Source organism: Theileria orientalis, chromosome 1, assembly GCF_000740895.1.
Source record: "Theileria orientalis strain Shintoku DNA, chromosome 1, complete genome".
Lineage (NCBI taxonomy): Eukaryota > Apicomplexa > Aconoidasida > Piroplasmida > Theileriidae > Theileria > Theileria orientalis.
Window position 1 is genome coordinate 505,537 of NC_025260.1, and position 17,846 is coordinate 523,382.

Genomic DNA, 17,846 nt, shown 5'->3' on the forward strand with positions numbered 1-17,846 from the left:
ATAATTATTTTTTGATAATCATATATCCAAAGGTATAAAGTTGTTAATCTGCATATCAGATGAACTTTTTTTATGGATCTCTTTATTGTATTCGTTTTATTGTTTTATCAAGTAAAATTCACTATTTCACATATCTTCATATGTCATAATAATTCAAAGCACATAAACAACATTGTAAGGTTATCTGAGCCCTGAAATCAACAAAAAATTCACACATCAAATGATACACATTATTTCAAGTATATTAATTTTGTAACACATTTGGTCTTTAAGTTAACTTAAAGTAGTTTTAAAAACTTTGTAACATAGTAAATGTATAACTCTGAAAGATACGAGTAAATATGTGGAATTATCCTTATGATAACGGATACGATATTTACACGAATTGTGGATATAATCTGATAGGAGCACAACCAGATCAGAATTCATTGTGCTATGTGAATGAAGCTAACGAAAATGGCTTAGAAAATACACTAAACCCGCTCATTATACAAAATATGTCTAAAAATCATTGTAATCACATCGGTAATGTATTGTTAATGGATAAGACGAACAAGAGTGTTCAACGTGATTTCAATGAATGTAGCAACCAATATGATTACCATGATACAAGCACAGAGAACTCAACTAAAGAGGACTTTTATTGTGAACCAGATTCTAATAAAAGTTCAAAGAGAGCTGATAATTTAAATGATTGTGGCGACCCCTCAAAATTGTCACACAATTATAAGCAAGCAGGATTGTATGAAGGGTCTCCAAAAAATGGTTCTGACTATTTTAATGAGAAGGAATCGGCAGATCAAAAGGATAACGTAGAAAGTTACGATAAGTTGAGTCCAAATACAACATGTTCAACAAATGACCTGAGCCCTGAAGAGAACCTACATCAGGAAGTTTCCAATAATACTTACGATTACGGCACGTACTCAGGGTTATCATATGATCCCTGGAACGTGCCGAATATGGAGAACGCAAGTTTAAATCAAATGAATTCTACGTATTTTTGGGACCCTAGCGCTATGAACAATGTGTACTATAATGGTTATGGAATGAGTCAAGTCCGTTACGATGACGTTGGATTCAACTCTAGCAATTCAGGCGTTGAGCCATATAACATGACTCAAGACCCTTACACATTAAATTTCATGAAAACCGCTCCAAGTACTATTGATTTGTCGAGCACTTTTAATGTTCCTTACGGGAACATGTTTAGCCCTAATGAAGCTTTTGTAAGTCCTTCAATTAAATTTCAACAAAAACCATATAATAGTTTTGTTCCCGTTGATCAAAACAACTTCTTTATGAATAAAAATTTAGATTCTCAGAATAACTTTTTTAACAAATCAAAACAGTTTAAGCAAAACTATGGTAAGGCTATGTCAAATGGTACACATGTTGGCAACCATTTGAATAACAGAATGGATTTAGTTACGAATACGATTAAGGGAGAAAATCAATTCAACCTAAATTTCATTGACGAGGACACATTGGAGCGGTTTATATATAATGGAAACATCAAGAAAATTGATCTGGCCTGTATAGACTTTATAAATATGAGCGATAGAATTTGGCAGGCTCTTAGAGGAGCTGGCCTGTTTAAACTAGGCAACAAAGGCAGAGCTGTACTTAAATCAAAGATATCGAAGCACCTAAAGATGTATCCAGAACTGAGAATTAGGTACGTCCAGATACTTAACACCTTTCATTAGGACCTCGTGTATATCTGGAGTTCGTAGAGCCACTACTAGACAACTTTTCCAACTTGCACAGGTTAGTTTTTTATTTAAACATCATATTGCAGATTTGTCAAATTACGTCCCACCTTAGATGATGTATATAAGTTCCTAACTAAGTTTACAACAGATCGTGTAACATATATTAATATTTTAATTTCCTTTTTAAATGTTATAATAAATACACATATATATCAAACATATGTTTAAAGTATAAATTTAAGGTTTATAGTATAATTTAATAAATTAATCACAAGTACATCGCTGTGTATTTGTAAACTTGGTACACCTGAATCATGGGTAACCAACATTTGATTCTTGAGTCTTATGATTATAATTGTCTAATTTTAATTGCATATTTATTAATATTTAACTTATTGTCAAGGTATAAATTCGTGTTTACATATAATAAATACTATTTTTGGCACATCAAACGTGCTTGAGTAAAAATGGATGATGATACAAGTGTCAGAACTGGCAAAAAATACTACCCGCAGAACTCCTCTGGGATTCAAAGTGTCTTAGAATGGAGTTGCCCTAAGATTGATGAATTGTCAAGTTCCATTCCTAAAAAGAAACTGCCCGTTTTACCTGAAAAAGTCCATCAGAGGCTCTACGGAGTCCCAGGGCAAAATATATTTACCTACGATCTTGATAAACCAAAGCCAAGGAAAAAGATCACGCCACAAATAGACGTATTTGTTTTATAAAATTAATTTATTTAAGGTCGGAATGGTCCCAAAAGAAGGCTCAAACATCGTGTGCAAGTGCATACCCAGAGTGAATACTGCGTTCAAGGATTCTCTGGAAGTATTTTCCTTACCTAATAAACGGATGATTTAGAAGTCACTAATACCACAGGACAACTCAGAAGCAAGGCTAGTAGGGAAAATTATTCTCAACAGAGACCATATATCGCACTTGAAGGCAAGCATTAACGTCAATGAATAAAATTTTAGAGTGACCTGCTAAATATGGAAGAGCAAATTGATGATTTAAAACCCAAAATTGGCGTTAGTCCGTCACTTTACTTGATTGTTTAGGCAAATCTACTCAGTGTGTCGAACAAAATATCCAGAAGGAGACAGTTTACAAAGGAGCGTGAAACCCAATTGAGTGGTATGTATAAATGCGAAATCAATTAACTTAGGTTCTATTCATGTTTTCGGCTCCTTCGAGGATGAGTCAACTCCTTCCGATTCTGATCTCAACCTACAGAGTACATAGTCTCCCAAATCGGTTTGCATTCGGCGCAACATCTCCTCTCGTCCTCGCTCACCCATTCAGGCTTCTCGTAATGCGTTTCTGATACCTTTTCTGATGCTTTTATCTAAAAATTCTTTTTAATATGACTCCTCTTACATGTACAGGGTACGGTATGTGCAGTTTGCATTTAACCTTCATCTTTTCACAGTCGCATGGCTTCGCCTTTGGCGCATAATGAAGCTCCAGTGACTTTATTAGTTTTTCATATAGTGGCATTTTCGCCAACTTTTCCTTCGCGGCCTCTGCTATTGAGGAGTGGAAATTATCCTTTTTATTATACAGGTCCAGTGGCAAATCTATTGGCCATTACTATTAGTAATTCATACCTAAGTTAGCATCATATTTTGGGCACGATTCCGGGTATAGTTTAGAGGCCTCGTACGTCGTGTACTGCGGCGGTATCCTCCCATGGTTCACGAATGCCGAAAACGAGCACATCGGCGGCATCTGCACCAGAATATTATTCACGAGTGGTACCGAAACATTCGACCCGCAGGCTCCCGCGATGTCTACACGTCAGTTATCGGTGTGTAAAAATACCATCGACCCAGAACCCTGGACAGGCCACCAAAACTGCCAAACACTGAGGAAAGCTGCAAAAGACTATCATTCTTCAGTCTAACCATATTGGGAACGTTTGAGCTACTTGCGCTACAATATGTTTGATTGGTGCGACTTCACATACCTGCCCCTGTTGCGCACAGCGGGAATATGCTTGCGCTAAACCCTCATGTATCCTCTTAAACGTACCAGTACATTCCTAGATACACCGTGGCACTGAAATAATTGTGTCACTCGCTGCCCACTTACCATATTTTATATCTCACGTCGTCGGTCCTTCCCACCTTTGCTGCGTACTTCGCCGGGAACCTACACCATTATATTCTCGTAAGCTTGTTACGATGATATCACTCCGTTCATGGTGGAATCTATTACGTCCGCAACTACGAAATCTGAGGCTGCTATGGGATACAGCACCGATCCGATGCAGTTTCTCCCTGATTTAATTTACACGATTTACAACTAACCAGTCAACATTGGAAGGCATGGCAGTGGACTAAAAACCATTTAACTTTAAGAAACGTACTTTCCTATTACCATTGGTGGCACTGTATCCACGATCAGTGCTATTATTGTTTGAATTAGTCCCTTTACTTGGTTAAATATTTGTAATGCCATGTTCGCTCCCGCAGGCTCTACATTAAACATTATCAGTACTCGTTTGAACCGTTTGCAGATGCTGGTGTTCCGACCGATTTAAACATGTTTCCCAGCCTGTACATACTTTAAGAAACTGTTAACGTATACCATGTAGTTAAATCGAAACCCGAGCCTCTGTAAGGGCCTCCTGGGAACGTTATCAGCGACCCAAATCCATTTATAGGGTCAACCCAGTCTCCTCTGTCACACTAAAGCCTTTTTTGGTGACATAATCACTCACGTGAGGTCTATCGAACCTTGGGTGATCCAAGGCCTGCGTGAACCTCTTGTTAGACTTCTGATTAGTTACTAAAATTCAATAGATCTTCCATTACAATACCTTGTTCGATAATCCATTTATATCCATTCGAATCAAATGTTTGCGATGTCGTATCTAGAATTTGTCTCAAGAATTTTTTGTTTTCAGGTGACTTTTCATACATTTCATCCCCGAGTTTGTACACATGTTTTATTAAATTTTCAAAAAGTAAAACATTCCCATAATTTGTCGATTCGGCAAAGACAAGATTTATATTAATGTGATAGTTCCATGTTGTTAAGAATACTGTAAAAATTAGTAAAAATGATACAACTTTGTTAGTCATATTTTATAAAACTACATTAATTTCGCACACATTCATGAATATTCAAATCATACAAATACAAACAATATTTTTATTTTATTTAAACCATAATAATGTTAATGTGTAATGTGGTTTGTTAGATAATTTATATATTTATCCATGGGGCTGAAACGACATCAAAAATGGAAAATAACGGTACTAAAGGACAAATTCAATATAGAATATAAATAATTACAAAAGGAAATTAAATTAACTTTTGCTATTTGTGTAAAAACAATATTTATTCCTCTTCCTTTGATAGGAATTTAAAATATCCAACAGTAGGAGGATTCCATAATCCCAGAGTTAGTCTCTTCTTATTTTCATTGCTGAGGGTCGGAAAATACGTCCACACACCAAAAAATCCAACAACGAACACCCAAGGTGTAAGTCGTTTACTACAATGACCATTTAGTTGAAAAAATAAATATAGTATTACCACATTTTAAAATGTTAATATATATAATTATTTGTTAAAAAACTCTTACCATACGTGAGTCCATCCGTATTGCCTTCTCAAATGAAATTGAGAAGTGGACATCCACAATTTAGAATAAACAGCCCTCGACATTTTGTATAATCTATATAAATAAACAAAAACAAGTGTTTAAAGTGTTAAATATTACATACAATGTTTTCAATTTGATTTTTGAACGTATACTATTTTGACAAACCAAATAGTATACAATTTGGGGTTTACATATATTCAAAACAGCTTCAATTAAAATCAAATTTAATTTTCAGTATATATATGACTAAAAATTAAGAAAAACTTTGTATTATTCCTGATTTTCTTACTATTATTTTCTCTATAAATGGGGAACTTATGTTTGACACAAATACTATATTCAATCTTTAGTAACGCAGTTAAATCTACACACCGTCATCAAACACACTCAATTAACATTAATGTGTAATTGTATATCAAAGAAGGTCGTTTTAAACCTCTGGAATATTGTACTATATTGTTTTTCGATCATCGATTCACTTGTACCATAAGTAAATAGCCACTTTGTTGAAACTAACACACCTGTACAGTATAATAAACACCCTTACTCACATTAAAAGTAAATTTCACAAGTTATTATTCAAGGTATCACTTGATCTAACTTTACATCTTGGTATGAAATTTAATGCCGCACACTCGCCTATAATTTCATGTATCATAGTTTAATTGTATCTAAATGGGAAATTCAATGTCAGTTTCTGAAGATCAAACTAAATTCTCCCCTAATGAAGTTTCGTTGACCCATACAATTTTCAGATTTCTGAAAGAATTACAGCCAGATGAGAAGTACCACCTCTCGATGGCACTCGTTGGGATAGCTATGAATGCTATAACGAACATGTCCTACCCTAGGATCCTGGGACTCCTGATTGATTCCTCGGAGTCGGGACAGCTCGAGCTTGACAGGCAGGGGGACTACCACTCTGTGGTTCCTTTTTACTCCTTCAAAAGTCTCTACGAAGGCATTAGCACAATGAGCTCAAGCTGCTCGTTCAATAGGATCTTTTTGCATTCATTGCCAATCTATGTCGGAGGATCCCTGGCATCGTGGTTCAGGATTTATCACACACACAGCGCCATCTATCTGATACAGAAGAGGTATAGAAGGCAGATGTTCGAGAAGCTGCTTTCGCAAAATCTGCTCTTCTTCCAGTCAAACACCGCGAACTACTTCGTCCAGAAGTTCCAGAAGGACTGCCAAGATGGCCCGAGCGTGCTCATTGAGACGCTGGCGCATCTCCTAAGATGCTCCAATTCAGTGGTGGTTGGAACTTACCACCTGTTCTCAATATCGTCATCACTGGCGATGTCGATGCTGCTGTCGCTTCCACTGTTCGGGGCGTGCATGAAGTTGGTATCCTCGTTCATCAAAAGGTTCCAGTCGCTTAAAACTCAGAAGCTTGACTCCGTGATCGGTTAGTTTACACAAAATCAAATGTTTTCAGCAAAAGCCGAAGAGGTGATATCAGGAATCGAGAACGTTATCTCATTTTCGAAAGTAAGTTCACTGCGTAAACATACGCAATGTACCTTAGGAGGATCACGAAGTGGAGTCGTTCATTCAAGACTTGAACAAGTGCGACGAGGTCGCATACAAGTCAAATAGCCTAGATGGGCTTCTCATGGGTTCTATTCTGTCAACAGTTAACCTCTCGAGCCTGGTGATGATATATTTCGGAACGAGGATGATGAGGTCAGGGGACATGACAATAGGTAAGTTTTAAGTTAACTAAACAAGCACGTTTGCAGGAAAATTTGCATCGTTTGTTTTGTACGGAGGATTCGTAGGAATGGGATTGGTTGGACTGTCCACGGTATGAAAAAATAGACAACTGTAGCTACTCTCGGATGTATAAATACACCTTCTGTGTTATAATTACAAATATCGATGAAAGAGTAACTAAGTTTTCTAGGTTTACGGTAAACTGGTTAAGGCATCTATGTCAATGAACAGCATATACTCAATCACAGACTTAGAAGAAAAAAGTGATGAAAAGATAATTCTGGACGAGGTTCGTTCCCTAGGCTTTTTTGATAACCGACCCAATTTTTAGGTAAAGGGCTCCCTTGAAGTTCAGAACGTATCGTTCAAGTACCCGAGTAGAAGTGATTATGCCCTGAAGGATATCTCGATGAGAATAGAGCCAGGAGAAGTGGTCGCAGTAGTGGGACCGAGTGGAGCTGGAAAAACGACACTGTGCAAACTGTTTATCACAATATACAGGCCGACAGAAGGAGAGATACTGGTCGATTCCACAGACGTGAGCCGCCTGAGCTCCAAGTGGCTGAGAGACTCAGTATTCTCAATTGTGACCCAGGAACCAGTCCTGTTTTCTACCACAATCGAGGAAAACATGAAGTACGGAAACGTGAAAGCCACAGACGAGGAGATGATAGAGGCAGCCAAGGACTGCAACATCCACGAGTTCATAGACACACTGCCAATGAAGTATCAGTCGGAAGTGGGAACGAAGGGAGTTGCGCTATCAACAGGACAGAAGCAGAGAATATGCTTAGGTGAGTTTTTGCGAGTCACATGATGTAGTCAGGGCAATACTGAAAAAAACACCAGTACTGATTCTGGATGAGCCTACTTCAAGTCTGGACGGATTCTCGGAGGAGCTGGTGACGACGGCAATTAAGTTGTAAGTTAGGTAGTAAACACAGTGTTTTAGAACGACTAAGGACAAGACCGTGATCATAATAACACACAAGCCGCAAATACTGAACCAGGTTAGCAAGGTGGCAGTGTTGAACACGAGTTTGGAGTACTTCGGACCCTTAGAGGGGGCCAAAGCGAGGAGCAAGACGTTCAAATCGCTATTTCCCAGTCTTTAGAACGTAATTATAGTAGAATACACTTTACGTTTTTACGAACATTTTACACATTGACCCTCCCGACATGGACGAATTACCTTAATCTTCACATGAAAAATATGGGATTGACTCATGGAAGGCAACGATGATCAGATCGACGACACCCTTAGAATTGAATTGGTCGTTCCGGACCCGATTCACCTAAGCGGAGGCCCCTTCTGCTCATACGTGAATCTGATGCCCATAGCGTCGGAAAAGGAGAAGAAAAGCGACTCAGTCACGATCGATTTCATATCTATTAATTTGTACGGAGTTGTTATACATGATTCTAAGCTGCTAAGCACCTCAAAATTCCAAAGCACACTCCACCTTAGATTTCTACAGTCGGAACGAGAGGAGCTTCAGCATAACCAGGACCTGTCGCTGATTTTCTTATCAGATCCCGTGGTTTTTTGTACCTCGAGGGAGTTTGGAGCCAATTTTGAGCAGTTGAGATGTAAGTTCCCGAGAAACACATGACTTTTAGATCGCTTCACCAGCCTACTGCCTCCGTTCCTGCCACCTTCCTTCGCAGGGAAGCATGTATCGTAAGTTTTAAGCACCTTAACGTGGACGCAGATACTCTTACTTTGTGTACCTCTTTGTACAATATCGCAACTCGCTAAACGCAAGAGAAACAAAGACTGTTTCGAGGAAGCTGGAATTTAACATTCTGGGCTCGATATACCAAGGTAGGCAGCCAACATTAACACAACTTGACCTAGAACTGCCAATTCTCAATGTAAAGTATTACCCTATTTTGCCCAAAAAGGGAGGATTCGACCTGTCGAAGCTCCACGAACTGAGCGAATCGGAGTGCGTGAACGTGATTAAAACGCACATTTCGGACAGCAAGGAGCCTGAGTCAATTTCGTTTAACTTCAAGTGCAGGGTGATAGAGGTATCTCAGGAGTATTCTGAGGACAACAGGGCCCAGAACTACCTGGTCCGGAGAGACTTGGACCTCGTGTGGTACCTGTGGGACGAGTTTTACGACTCGAGCAACCCGCAGGTAAAGGACGACCTTGCACTCTTGAGCTCTTTCAACACTATCGTGGACACCTTTTCGAACTTCGACTACGAAGCAGACCTGTATAAAATAAACAAGTACAAAAACTGGTTTGGGAACTTATTTCCCGAGGAGCTCCACACGAGGGAGGACCTGGACTCCGAGAGCATCAGCATGCTCCTCAGCGTTTTCCTGAAGAAGCTGGAGCGGCGCATGTGCTCGTACTATAAAATTAAGCTGGAGGACCTTAAAAGGGACACGATTAAGCCGAAGGACAACTCACTCGCTCCCGCAGACGGTTAGTTATGGATTAATAAAAATGCTCAGAAATCATCACGTTCACGATTGACCGGAAGAGGCTGTGCACCTTCACGATCTCAGGACTGAGGCCTAGCGACGAGAGAAACGTCCTGGAGATACCGGCAGCCTCCTGGTTCTCAGTCCACTACGACCTGGCAAATTCGAAAAGGCCCTGCCTGAAGATACAGTTGGCCCTCCAGAGGCTGGAGTCGCACGAAAACCACGTTAAGCTCATAACGTCCACTGTGATCGAGGAGTCGTCAATAACGCTGGGAAAGCTGAAGGGGTCAATACACTGTTTCATCCCCGGCACAGTGGTCCCCTCGTTCAGAAACTCGTTCCTGGAAGTTTCCTACAGGATCGAAGTAAGGTTTTTCTACCTGCCGGAGCTGGTGGACATATTTGATCAGAATGCGATAAAGTCCCGAGTAAGTTTATTATGGACATCAATACGCTATTATTACACTATTACTGAATAATATTACAATTATTTAGCTCAGCAAGCTGAAAACGTTAGATTGGAAGTGGCGAGTGAGGATACTAAGGAGCACAAGCGCAGGCCTCATGCTGGACGAGCTTAGTGACCTCGATAAGAAGCAGGAGCTAGAACACTCAACCGAGTTCTCAAAAAATAAACTCTCCTCCTTCATGTTTACCAATAAGTCACAGCTGTACAGGGTTGTTAAAATATAATGTGACTCGTTCATCTTTTTATTATTCGTTACTGGTACGGTATTTAATGTGTTATCAACGCTGGCAGTAGCATTATTAGTATCTGCAATACCGGTGTCGAAAGTCGGTCGGTTTAAGCTTATGAACAGCATAAGGCAGCCCTGTTCTCATCTCCGAAGTTTTTTAAGTCCTTATACCAGATTTGGTTACTCGAGTGGAGCCAGCCGTTCACCCTTGCGATGTGGGCTCCGCTGATGTAAAGTTGGTCCAGAGAGCACAGTTTGTATCCAGAGGGGCAGAACCCGTTCGACATTGCCGCACTGTGCTCGCAGAAAGTACAGCCGAGCTGAACTCGAAAGGAGTTGTCGAACCCAGTGAGTGAGTCTGAGACGAAGGCCGCCACCTCGTGGGATCCCATAGCGTAGTTGTACAGTCTCAGGTCGTCGACGTAGCCCTGATCGCATTTATTACGCCTAGCAACTATGAGCACGTACCCTGAACCCCTCGTACTTGAGCGCCCGGCCCATCACTAGGTCCCCGGAGCCCTTGTGGAGTTTTCCCCGAAGTTTCTGATCACAATTATGAGTGTCCCAGGCTTACAATAGAATTGTCAAGCATGCCCTAAATGGTATTATTTTGCAATATCACTCACGTTTATGTATATCTTCACGGACTCTTCACTGCAGACCACCGTCACCTGCGTCCAGCGCCTCGGAGGAAGCGACGAGTTGGACGACAGACCCTCGATGTCGCCGGTTGTAGTGAATACGCGCACTGACAACTTATTATTGTACGGGTAAAGTAAAATGTTTGGCGACTGCAAGTTGTAGTCGTTGCGAGACATGAAATTCCTGAAACTGGAGGAGTAGTCCCCCAAAAGGTATACTTTAAAGCTCAGGGTGAACGCGTCCAGGTCCAATGAGCTGCTGGACCTAATCTTGTAGGAACTGTCTAAACGAGAAAATATAAGTATTTTGTGGAGAAATACCGTTCGTAAAGAGAAGACTCGATCCGTGACCTAATGAAATCATGAAATACTACCAAAATACCATTGGATGGAGGCCCCGAGTACGTTGGTGTGTAAAAATGGTTTCCGTTTCCGCTCTCGTCAACGGGGTAGAGTTTGTCAAAGTTCCAGTATCCGACAAGACCCTTAACACCAAGTTGCGATATAATAACGTTTTCGCCTAAAAAAGGACATTGAAATGAACTGTATACCTAAGCAGACAGAATTCGATATTTGAAACGAGTTGAACAGCGACTTGTCGAACATCTTTGCCAAGTCCATCAGCTTAAAATCCATCTTCAATAAATCTGTAAAACAAAGGTTTGACACGGGTTTAGTACCTTTTTTTATAATTTCCACATCGTCTGAAGACACTAGACTACCGCTGTTTAAAATAATCGAAACAGTTACACATTTTATTAATTTTAAATACAATAGTTTAAAATTAATCATTGTTTATGAAGACATGACTTAAATTGTGAGACATGGTTATTCTGTACTGATTAGAACAATAATGATGTTGTCTAAACTACGATTCAAAAAAAAGAAAATCAAATCGGAAATAATCATTAGAAGGTAATTAATACTCAATGTAAAATGTTAATAAGATATAAATACATTCAAAAAATTCAAAAATATAAACAAATATGTTGTTTTTAAAAATGGTGTGTTTGTCACAGCAACTGGTATTTTTAAGCATGAATTCAGACCAAAAATAAATATACCAGTATTCTTAAGTAATTATGAAACATTCTATACAGTATTTTATGGATGATATGGCGATTTTGCCTGACCTTCTATTGATTATTTTATTCGTGTACCCTATATTACTTGATTGAAAATACATCATGTTTTACATATGTTTTTATGTATAATTGTTTTTAACACAACTCTGTACTATATTCATTTTTAAATGTTGAGTTGACCGCTATATAGATGGCAAATTCCAAGTATACATATGTCAGAGATTTTGAGGAAGATACAACCTTGCTAAACGAATGCTGGACAGTTATACGCGTAGATGGGAGATCTTTTGGAGTTTTCAGTGATAAACATAACTTCAGGAAACCGAATGAACCGAAAGCTCTTGCTCTTATAAACACGGCCGCAGTATATTTAATGTCGAAGTTCGACGACATAATTTTAGCTTATGGTCACTCTGATGAATATAGGTATTTAAACCAATTCATATGTTTAATCCACTTTAGCTTCCTGCTGAAACGAAGCACAAGATTGTATAATAGAAGGAAACAGTTAGTTTCTATGGATCACACCCCTTTATCAGAAAAATACTATCGTCAATTGTTTCAACATTTTCCTCTGCATATTGTCACTTTTGGAACTTGTTTTTCCCAGACCAGCCTTTGCTCTCAGTTCCATCCTTCGATGGAAGAATCGTTTTGTATCCTACATATCAAACCGTAGTAGACTACTTCTCTTGGCGGCACGTTGACTGTATGTTAAATGTGTAACAAAATAACGTATTAGGCCACATCAACAATCAATATAACACTTGCTTCTGGTGCTTAGTTTTGGACGGAAAGTCAAACACTGAGGCGTATGACTGGTTAAAGGTAGCGTTTAATTAAATTATAGATATATTTTAGGGGACCACAAAAGTGGAAAAGAATGAGTACATTTTTTCGTCACGTGGACTCAATTACAACAACCTTCCTAACATATTTAAGTTTGCATTATTTGTAATATAAATATTCACAGGAAGGGGACGACTTTAATTAAATGTAATAACAGTACACCTGAAATTGAATCTAATCTTAATGATTTGAAAGCCAATGACGTGGAATGTGTACCAGACGCAAATATGGTAGACAGTTCCAGGAGAATTTCATTGACAGTCGATTCTTCAGAAATTGAAAACCTGGAAACAATAGTGAAAAACACTGCACTCAAACACAATATACTAGTTCTTCACTGCGACGTTGTTAAAGATTCCTTCTGGAAGTTCGCCGGTCCAATTGTACTGGAAACTTAAAACACATTTGCACAATGTATGTAAAATAATTAATGTAAAATTAATTTTGTTTGATATACGAAAATTAAGTTTGTTTTGCGAAACATAAATATTAATTCCAGAAGTGTACTGACCCATGATGTGAATGCATCATAAGAAAAAATGTATGTAAACTGATCAAAAATATAACAAAATATTGTAAAATTCACGAAAACAATAAGGTTTAAGTATGTGTATCTAAAATAATCTGTAATGTTTTAAAATTTTGTAGTTTATATGTTGTTTTGTACAATGAACATTATTGTAATTATGTATAGCAGGAGCTGGTTCAAGTTCTTAAAAACAGATATATATTGTACTTGGTAAAAGGTTTTTGCCCTAACAGGTCCTTTGAGCTGTCGGAACGCCATGTTCAGATCCATCAGTACCGCCGTCATCTCCGAGGCGCACATAAGCTCAAGCAAGGAGCCTGACGGCTCCAAATTTACCAACGGCACCAAGTCCACGCTCGAAGGCACTATCTTGGACGTGAATACTTACACAGGGCCATCCGCCAAGTCGTCCAGCCAAAGAAGAGGCCAAATTAGAAAAAGGAGGTCGAACAGCGCCCCGAACAGACCGTTCGAGGACGCCGTCGTGACGACCAAAGTGGACGAAATCACAAAAAATTACTCTGGAAGGCAAGTTTGGAATGACACATGAATTAATAGGCCTCTACACGAAATATTACACACGGAATGCAGGCAAAGTCTACTATCGACGGGAATGAAGCAGTTAAACCTGTCTGGATTTGTAAATTTAGTATTTGTAATTTTAGTAGCGATGAATTTTAGAATGGTCATAAACAATTTCCGCAAATACGGTAGGTCAATTTGGACTAATAGATGTCAGGGCTGTTGATGGAAATTCCTAAGGGATTCACGCAGATGTATGAAGATTGGCCACTTTTAAGGTGCACTTTGAAGGTAAAAGTAGGTGTTAGTGACGGCCTTTCAGACCCATATTGCCATTTTATTCGCCTGGGCAATAGAACGTTACATAGCGCCCCTCTCAACAAAGCCTCTAACGGTGCCCATGGTCGTTCTGCAGGGCTTAAACATCGTGATAGTTCTACTGTACCCATACCTCACAGTCACAACGCATAAAACAGAACCATGTACTTTGAAGTAAATCACAAGTTGCTTTAGCGCTTTCAGCACTCATGCTGATAACATCGGTGCTCTGGGCCCTAAAGATGTTCTCATTTCACCACGTCTGCTACGACTTTAGGAAGTCAGTTTGGTAAGTTTCGGCGGGAGCATATCTATTCATATTTGTGTATTCAAATGTACTTAAAATTGGGAATATACTTAGACGCATAACGTGGTATCTGATACACGTCCTGACTTATTTAGACACTCTAGTGAACAATATCTGATTAGACAGTATCCTACGCAGACAAGTATTTAACAACTATAAATACATTAACAGGGACGGGGACGATCTACTGCAAGTCTGTAAGATAAGGAAGGAGGCGAAGATAGCCTCCAAGTACCCGTACTGCATAAGGCTGAAGGAGTTCTACAGGTTCATCATAATGCCGACGGTGTGCTTCCAGGTAAGCCGAAAACCTCACACATTCGCGCAGTTCTACTATCCCATGACGAGCAGGATCAACTGGGTGACGTTCATAAAGCAGTTTTTGCAGTTTATCTTCTTCCTCACAGTCGTAAAGTGGGTCCCGGGACTATTATAAATTTTCAGGATCCTGGCGGACCAGTACATAGTGGTCGCGGTGACAAACACGTTCACGATGGACGAGTTCAGGTCGGCAAACTTCTCAACGGTGGCGTGTCACATAATAGACAGGGTAGGTCAACTCGAACTACGGCTTTTCAGATGCTGCTGCTGTCAGTGCCGATCCTTTACTGCTGGCTCCTGATGTTCGTGGTCATATTCCACTTCTGGTGCAACCTGCTCGCGGAGATCACGAGGTTCGGAGACAGGAGGTTCTACGGCGTAAGTTGCGTGCACCGATTAACGACTTCAGGACTGGTGGAACGCGTCGTGCATCGGCGAGTACTGGAGGAAGTGGAACCTGCCGATTCACCAGTTCCTCATAAGGCACATAAGTAAGCCGCTGCACAACCTGGGCCTGCCTCGGGGGCTGGTCAACATCATAGTGTTCGTGATATCCGCGGCGCTGCACGAGTACCTGATCTCGGTGCCCCTGGGCCTCGGCTGGACTGGCTACGTGTTCTGGGCGATGATCGCCCAAATACCGCTGCTGCTCATCACGGAGATGGACATGGTAGGACGCCCCGCTCGACACCCTTTTCAGATTAAGAAGAACAAGACGCTCGGAAACGTGCTCTTCTGGTGTGTGTTCTGTTTCACCGGCCAACCTGTAAGTCACCTCGCAATATTTGGACGTTTTAGCTCGGCGTCTTACTGTATTGGTACCTCTGGGGAGTTAAGCATGGATCGTTCGTCTAGCCCTAGTGTAACAAATTTAATCTCGTTTAATCGTACCCATACATCAGTAGCCAGGCGGAACCTGTGAAAATTATTGCCACGATGTCCCGAAATAAACTCAAGTGCACCTTTAGACCATGGGGAGGATGGCCATGGATTCAGCCACTTTGAAGCTAATCAGGGCGTAATCTGGAAATAACATAGGAAAAATAATACTAAAAGCCATAATCGCATAATATTTAAGAGAATTTGAAAAATGTGTAAGCGTTTGAACGCTAAGTAACAACAAGTAATATTGTGGAAGGTTAAATGTGTGAATAAATTGCAAAGTAAGACAAAACATGACCGAAGACGTGCTTAAAAATATAAGCAATAGGCTGAACAACACTATAAAACAGACGAATGAACTATTTAAGGCAATCAACGCCAAAGGTACGTGCACAGGATAAATACGGTCTAAATTGCCTAAAACAATACAATTCATGTACTTAGGGACTCTGGATTTCGATACAAGTGCGTTGACTGGCGGAGCCAAGTTAAAAATTATTGACGGTTTTAATTCTCCTGATAAAAAATGGGCGCTGCCTTACACCCTTCCCGTCACCAAGTCACCCGGAAATGGTACACATTTACCCGTATTTTTAATGTAATTTTGTAGAAGTGATCAAAGAAGTCCCTAGTGCCGTCGTTTTGCCTAATCGCCCATCGGGGAGAGGCCCCAAAGAATCCTTCGAGCAGGCCAAGGGGGAGCTCGAACACGATTTTGTACAAGCTGACCCCAAGTTAGAGGGGAAGTTGGAGGGATGGAACGAAAAACAGAAGAAGGTGTTCTTCAAGTTTGTGGCAGACTCCGAAAACAAGATGCGCATGGAGAGTCTGAGGCTCCAGGACGAGTACAATAAGCAGCTGGCCTCAAAGTTGGCCATGGTCAGAAACGAGCTCTACGAGTCGAATCGAAGCAACCTCATGGAGCTCCAGCGCATGCGCCTGGAGAAGGACCGCTGGTCCCTGGAGGAGTCCGAAACCAAAAACGCTCTGTCCAGCGTCTCCACTGCGCTCGAGGGTCTGCAGAAGGCGTACGACAACTTGCGGGGAGAGCTCGAGGATCGCGAGTTCCAGCTAAACAGCATGGACGGGGAGCTCTTGAACTACGAGAGGCTCGTCGACACTCTCAGGTCAGACAACGCGAGCCTGCAGAAGGAGCTGCACGACAAATCTGAGCACGTGACTCGCCTGCAAAACGACGTTTCTGACGCGTACTTGAGACTCGAGGCCGAGAGCGGAAAGTGCAGCAGCGCCGAGAGCGAACTCGAGTCAGTCAAGCAGGCCCGAAAGGAGCTCATGCAGCAGAACAAGAGCCTCAGGGTCCAGCTGGACTCTCTGGCTCTGAAAAACAAGTTCCTGGTCGCCGAGCGTGAAACTCTGGAGAGTCGTAACGCCAAGCTCGAGCGCGAGTTGATCGAGTTAAACAAGGAGGCTGTGGGCCTGCAAACTCGGCTGCGCAACTTCGAAGTTTCAGAGTCCTCCAAGGTGAGCGCGCTCCAGGAGCGGGTGGATTCTCTGACCCAAAAGCTTAAGGAGGCCCAGGTCGACCTCGTTGCCCTGGACAAACGCGCCGAGGTCGAGGGCCTTAACAGGCAGGTCCAGACCCTAAAGGCTCAGCTGAAGCAGGCCAACTCCGACAACGACGCCCTCTTCAAGGAGAACGCGACTCTGCAGAAGAAGTGGGACCAGGAGAAGGCCCTGGTCAAGGAACATCTGAACAACCTCTACGAGGCCAAGTGCAGGGCCCACTCGCTCAGGTCCGAGGTCAGGAGCCTCAAGGAGAGCCTCGCTTGGGCCTCGAGGCACCTCAACTCCCACTCTGCGGCCAGTTTTAGTCCCCCGAGCTCCGACCCTGGTGCTCCCGACTCAGCCGAGGTCGACCTGTCGTTCCTGAAGGAGGCGCTTGCCGACAAGGGAGCGGCTGACTCAGTCAAAAGGCGCGACCTCTTCGCCCCGACCATGTTCGACTGCCCCGACCCTGAGACGCAGGCTAAGATCGACGAGCTTGAGAAGGCTCTCACCGAGCTTCACTTGGAGAAGGACCGTCTCGAGTCTGAAATGACTCGCTGCAAGCTCGGCCCCGGCTCCCCTACCATGCAGAGGAGGCAGCACTTCCTCCTCGAGCGCAAGGTTTCTGAGACCGTGAGGAAGATAAACGACGTTTCCGGCGAAATAAAGACTCTGTACAACAATTAGCGTGAG

General features: G+C 41.4%; 10 protein-coding genes across 10 annotated transcripts; 7 read left to right on the forward strand and 3 right to left on the reverse strand.

Moving 5' to 3' along the window:
• Positions 1–341: 341 nt before the first annotated feature.
• TOT_010001226 (conserved hypothetical protein) lies at positions 342–1,709 on the forward strand (the record flags this gene model as incomplete). Its single annotated transcript, XM_009690767.1, has 1 exon — positions 342–1,709. One exon carries the CDS (start codon positions 342–344, stop codon positions 1,707–1,709), a length of 1,368 nt encoding a protein of 455 aa, XP_009689062.1.
• A 473-nt stretch (positions 1,710–2,182) lies between these two features.
• TOT_010000229 (conserved hypothetical protein) lies at positions 2,183–2,684 on the forward strand (the record flags this gene model as incomplete). The annotated part of the gene is made up of 3 exons (XM_009690768.1): positions 2,183–2,428; positions 2,460–2,543; positions 2,577–2,684. The coding sequence occupies 3 exons, from the start codon at positions 2,183–2,185 to the stop codon at positions 2,682–2,684; spliced, it is 438 nt and encodes a 145-aa protein (XP_009689063.1).
• A 256-nt stretch (positions 2,685–2,940) lies between these two features.
• TOT_010000230 (conserved hypothetical protein) lies at positions 2,941–4,804 on the reverse strand (the record flags this gene model as incomplete). The annotated part of the gene is made up of 11 exons (XM_009690769.1): positions 2,941–3,063; positions 3,096–3,295; positions 3,326–3,508; positions 3,540–3,592; positions 3,623–3,650; positions 3,685–3,719; positions 4,087–4,195; positions 4,228–4,274; positions 4,302–4,408; positions 4,441–4,508; positions 4,540–4,804. The coding sequence occupies 11 exons, from the start codon at positions 4,802–4,804 to the stop codon at positions 2,941–2,943; spliced, it is 1,218 nt and encodes a 405-aa protein (XP_009689064.1).
• A 259-nt stretch (positions 4,805–5,063) lies between these two features.
• TOT_010000231 (uncharacterized protein) lies at positions 5,064–5,393 on the reverse strand (the record flags this gene model as incomplete). The annotated part of the gene is made up of 2 exons (XM_009690770.1): positions 5,064–5,220; positions 5,311–5,393. The coding sequence occupies 2 exons, from the start codon at positions 5,391–5,393 to the stop codon at positions 5,064–5,066; spliced, it is 240 nt and encodes a 79-aa protein (XP_009689065.1).
• A 613-nt stretch (positions 5,394–6,006) lies between these two features.
• On the forward strand, positions 6,007–8,168 carry TOT_010000232 (ABC transporter; the record flags this gene model as incomplete). The annotated part of the gene is made up of 8 exons (XM_009690771.1): positions 6,007–6,745; positions 6,776–6,828; positions 6,866–7,043; positions 7,080–7,144; positions 7,244–7,342; positions 7,385–7,847; positions 7,876–7,975; positions 8,006–8,168. The coding sequence occupies 8 exons, from the start codon at positions 6,007–6,009 to the stop codon at positions 8,166–8,168; spliced, it is 1,860 nt and encodes a 619-aa protein (XP_009689066.1).
• Positions 8,169–8,279: 111 nt separating this feature from the next.
• Positions 8,280–10,188, forward strand: TOT_010000233 (uncharacterized protein; the record flags this gene model as incomplete). Its single annotated transcript, XM_009690772.1, has 5 exons — positions 8,280–8,643; positions 8,674–8,734; positions 8,766–9,493; positions 9,523–9,923; positions 9,991–10,188. 5 exons carry the CDS (start codon positions 8,280–8,282, stop codon positions 10,186–10,188), a joined length of 1,752 nt encoding a protein of 583 aa, XP_009689067.1.
• Positions 10,189–10,306: 118 nt separating this feature from the next.
• TOT_010000234 (uncharacterized protein) lies at positions 10,307–11,470 on the reverse strand (the record flags this gene model as incomplete). The annotated part of the gene is made up of 6 exons (XM_009690773.1): positions 10,307–10,621; positions 10,662–10,736; positions 10,768–10,788; positions 10,820–11,114; positions 11,156–11,354; positions 11,386–11,470. 6 exons carry the CDS (start codon positions 11,468–11,470, stop codon positions 10,307–10,309), a joined length of 990 nt encoding a protein of 329 aa, XP_009689068.1.
• A 639-nt stretch (positions 11,471–12,109) lies between these two features.
• On the forward strand, positions 12,110–13,847 carry TOT_010000235 (uncharacterized protein; the record flags this gene model as incomplete). The annotated part of the gene is made up of 6 exons (XM_009690774.1): positions 12,110–12,426; positions 12,459–12,628; positions 12,662–12,747; positions 12,781–12,860; positions 12,893–13,151; positions 13,515–13,847. The coding sequence occupies 6 exons, from the start codon at positions 12,110–12,112 to the stop codon at positions 13,845–13,847; spliced, it is 1,245 nt and encodes a 414-aa protein (XP_009689069.1).
• Positions 13,848–14,029: 182 nt separating this feature from the next.
• On the forward strand, positions 14,030–15,620 carry TOT_010000236 (acyl transferase; the record flags this gene model as incomplete). The annotated part of the gene is made up of 8 exons (XM_009690775.1): positions 14,030–14,110; positions 14,142–14,260; positions 14,616–14,858; positions 14,889–14,994; positions 15,024–15,143; positions 15,175–15,435; positions 15,466–15,531; positions 15,564–15,620. The coding sequence occupies 8 exons, from the start codon at positions 14,030–14,032 to the stop codon at positions 15,618–15,620; spliced, it is 1,053 nt and encodes a 350-aa protein (XP_009689070.1).
• A 320-nt stretch (positions 15,621–15,940) lies between these two features.
• On the forward strand, positions 15,941–17,840 carry TOT_010000237 (uncharacterized protein; the record flags this gene model as incomplete). Its single annotated transcript, XM_009690776.1, has 3 exons — positions 15,941–16,031; positions 16,092–16,220; positions 16,258–17,840. 3 exons carry the CDS (start codon positions 15,941–15,943, stop codon positions 17,838–17,840), a joined length of 1,803 nt encoding a protein of 600 aa, XP_009689071.1.
• Between the last annotated feature and the right edge of the window lie 6 nt (positions 17,841–17,846).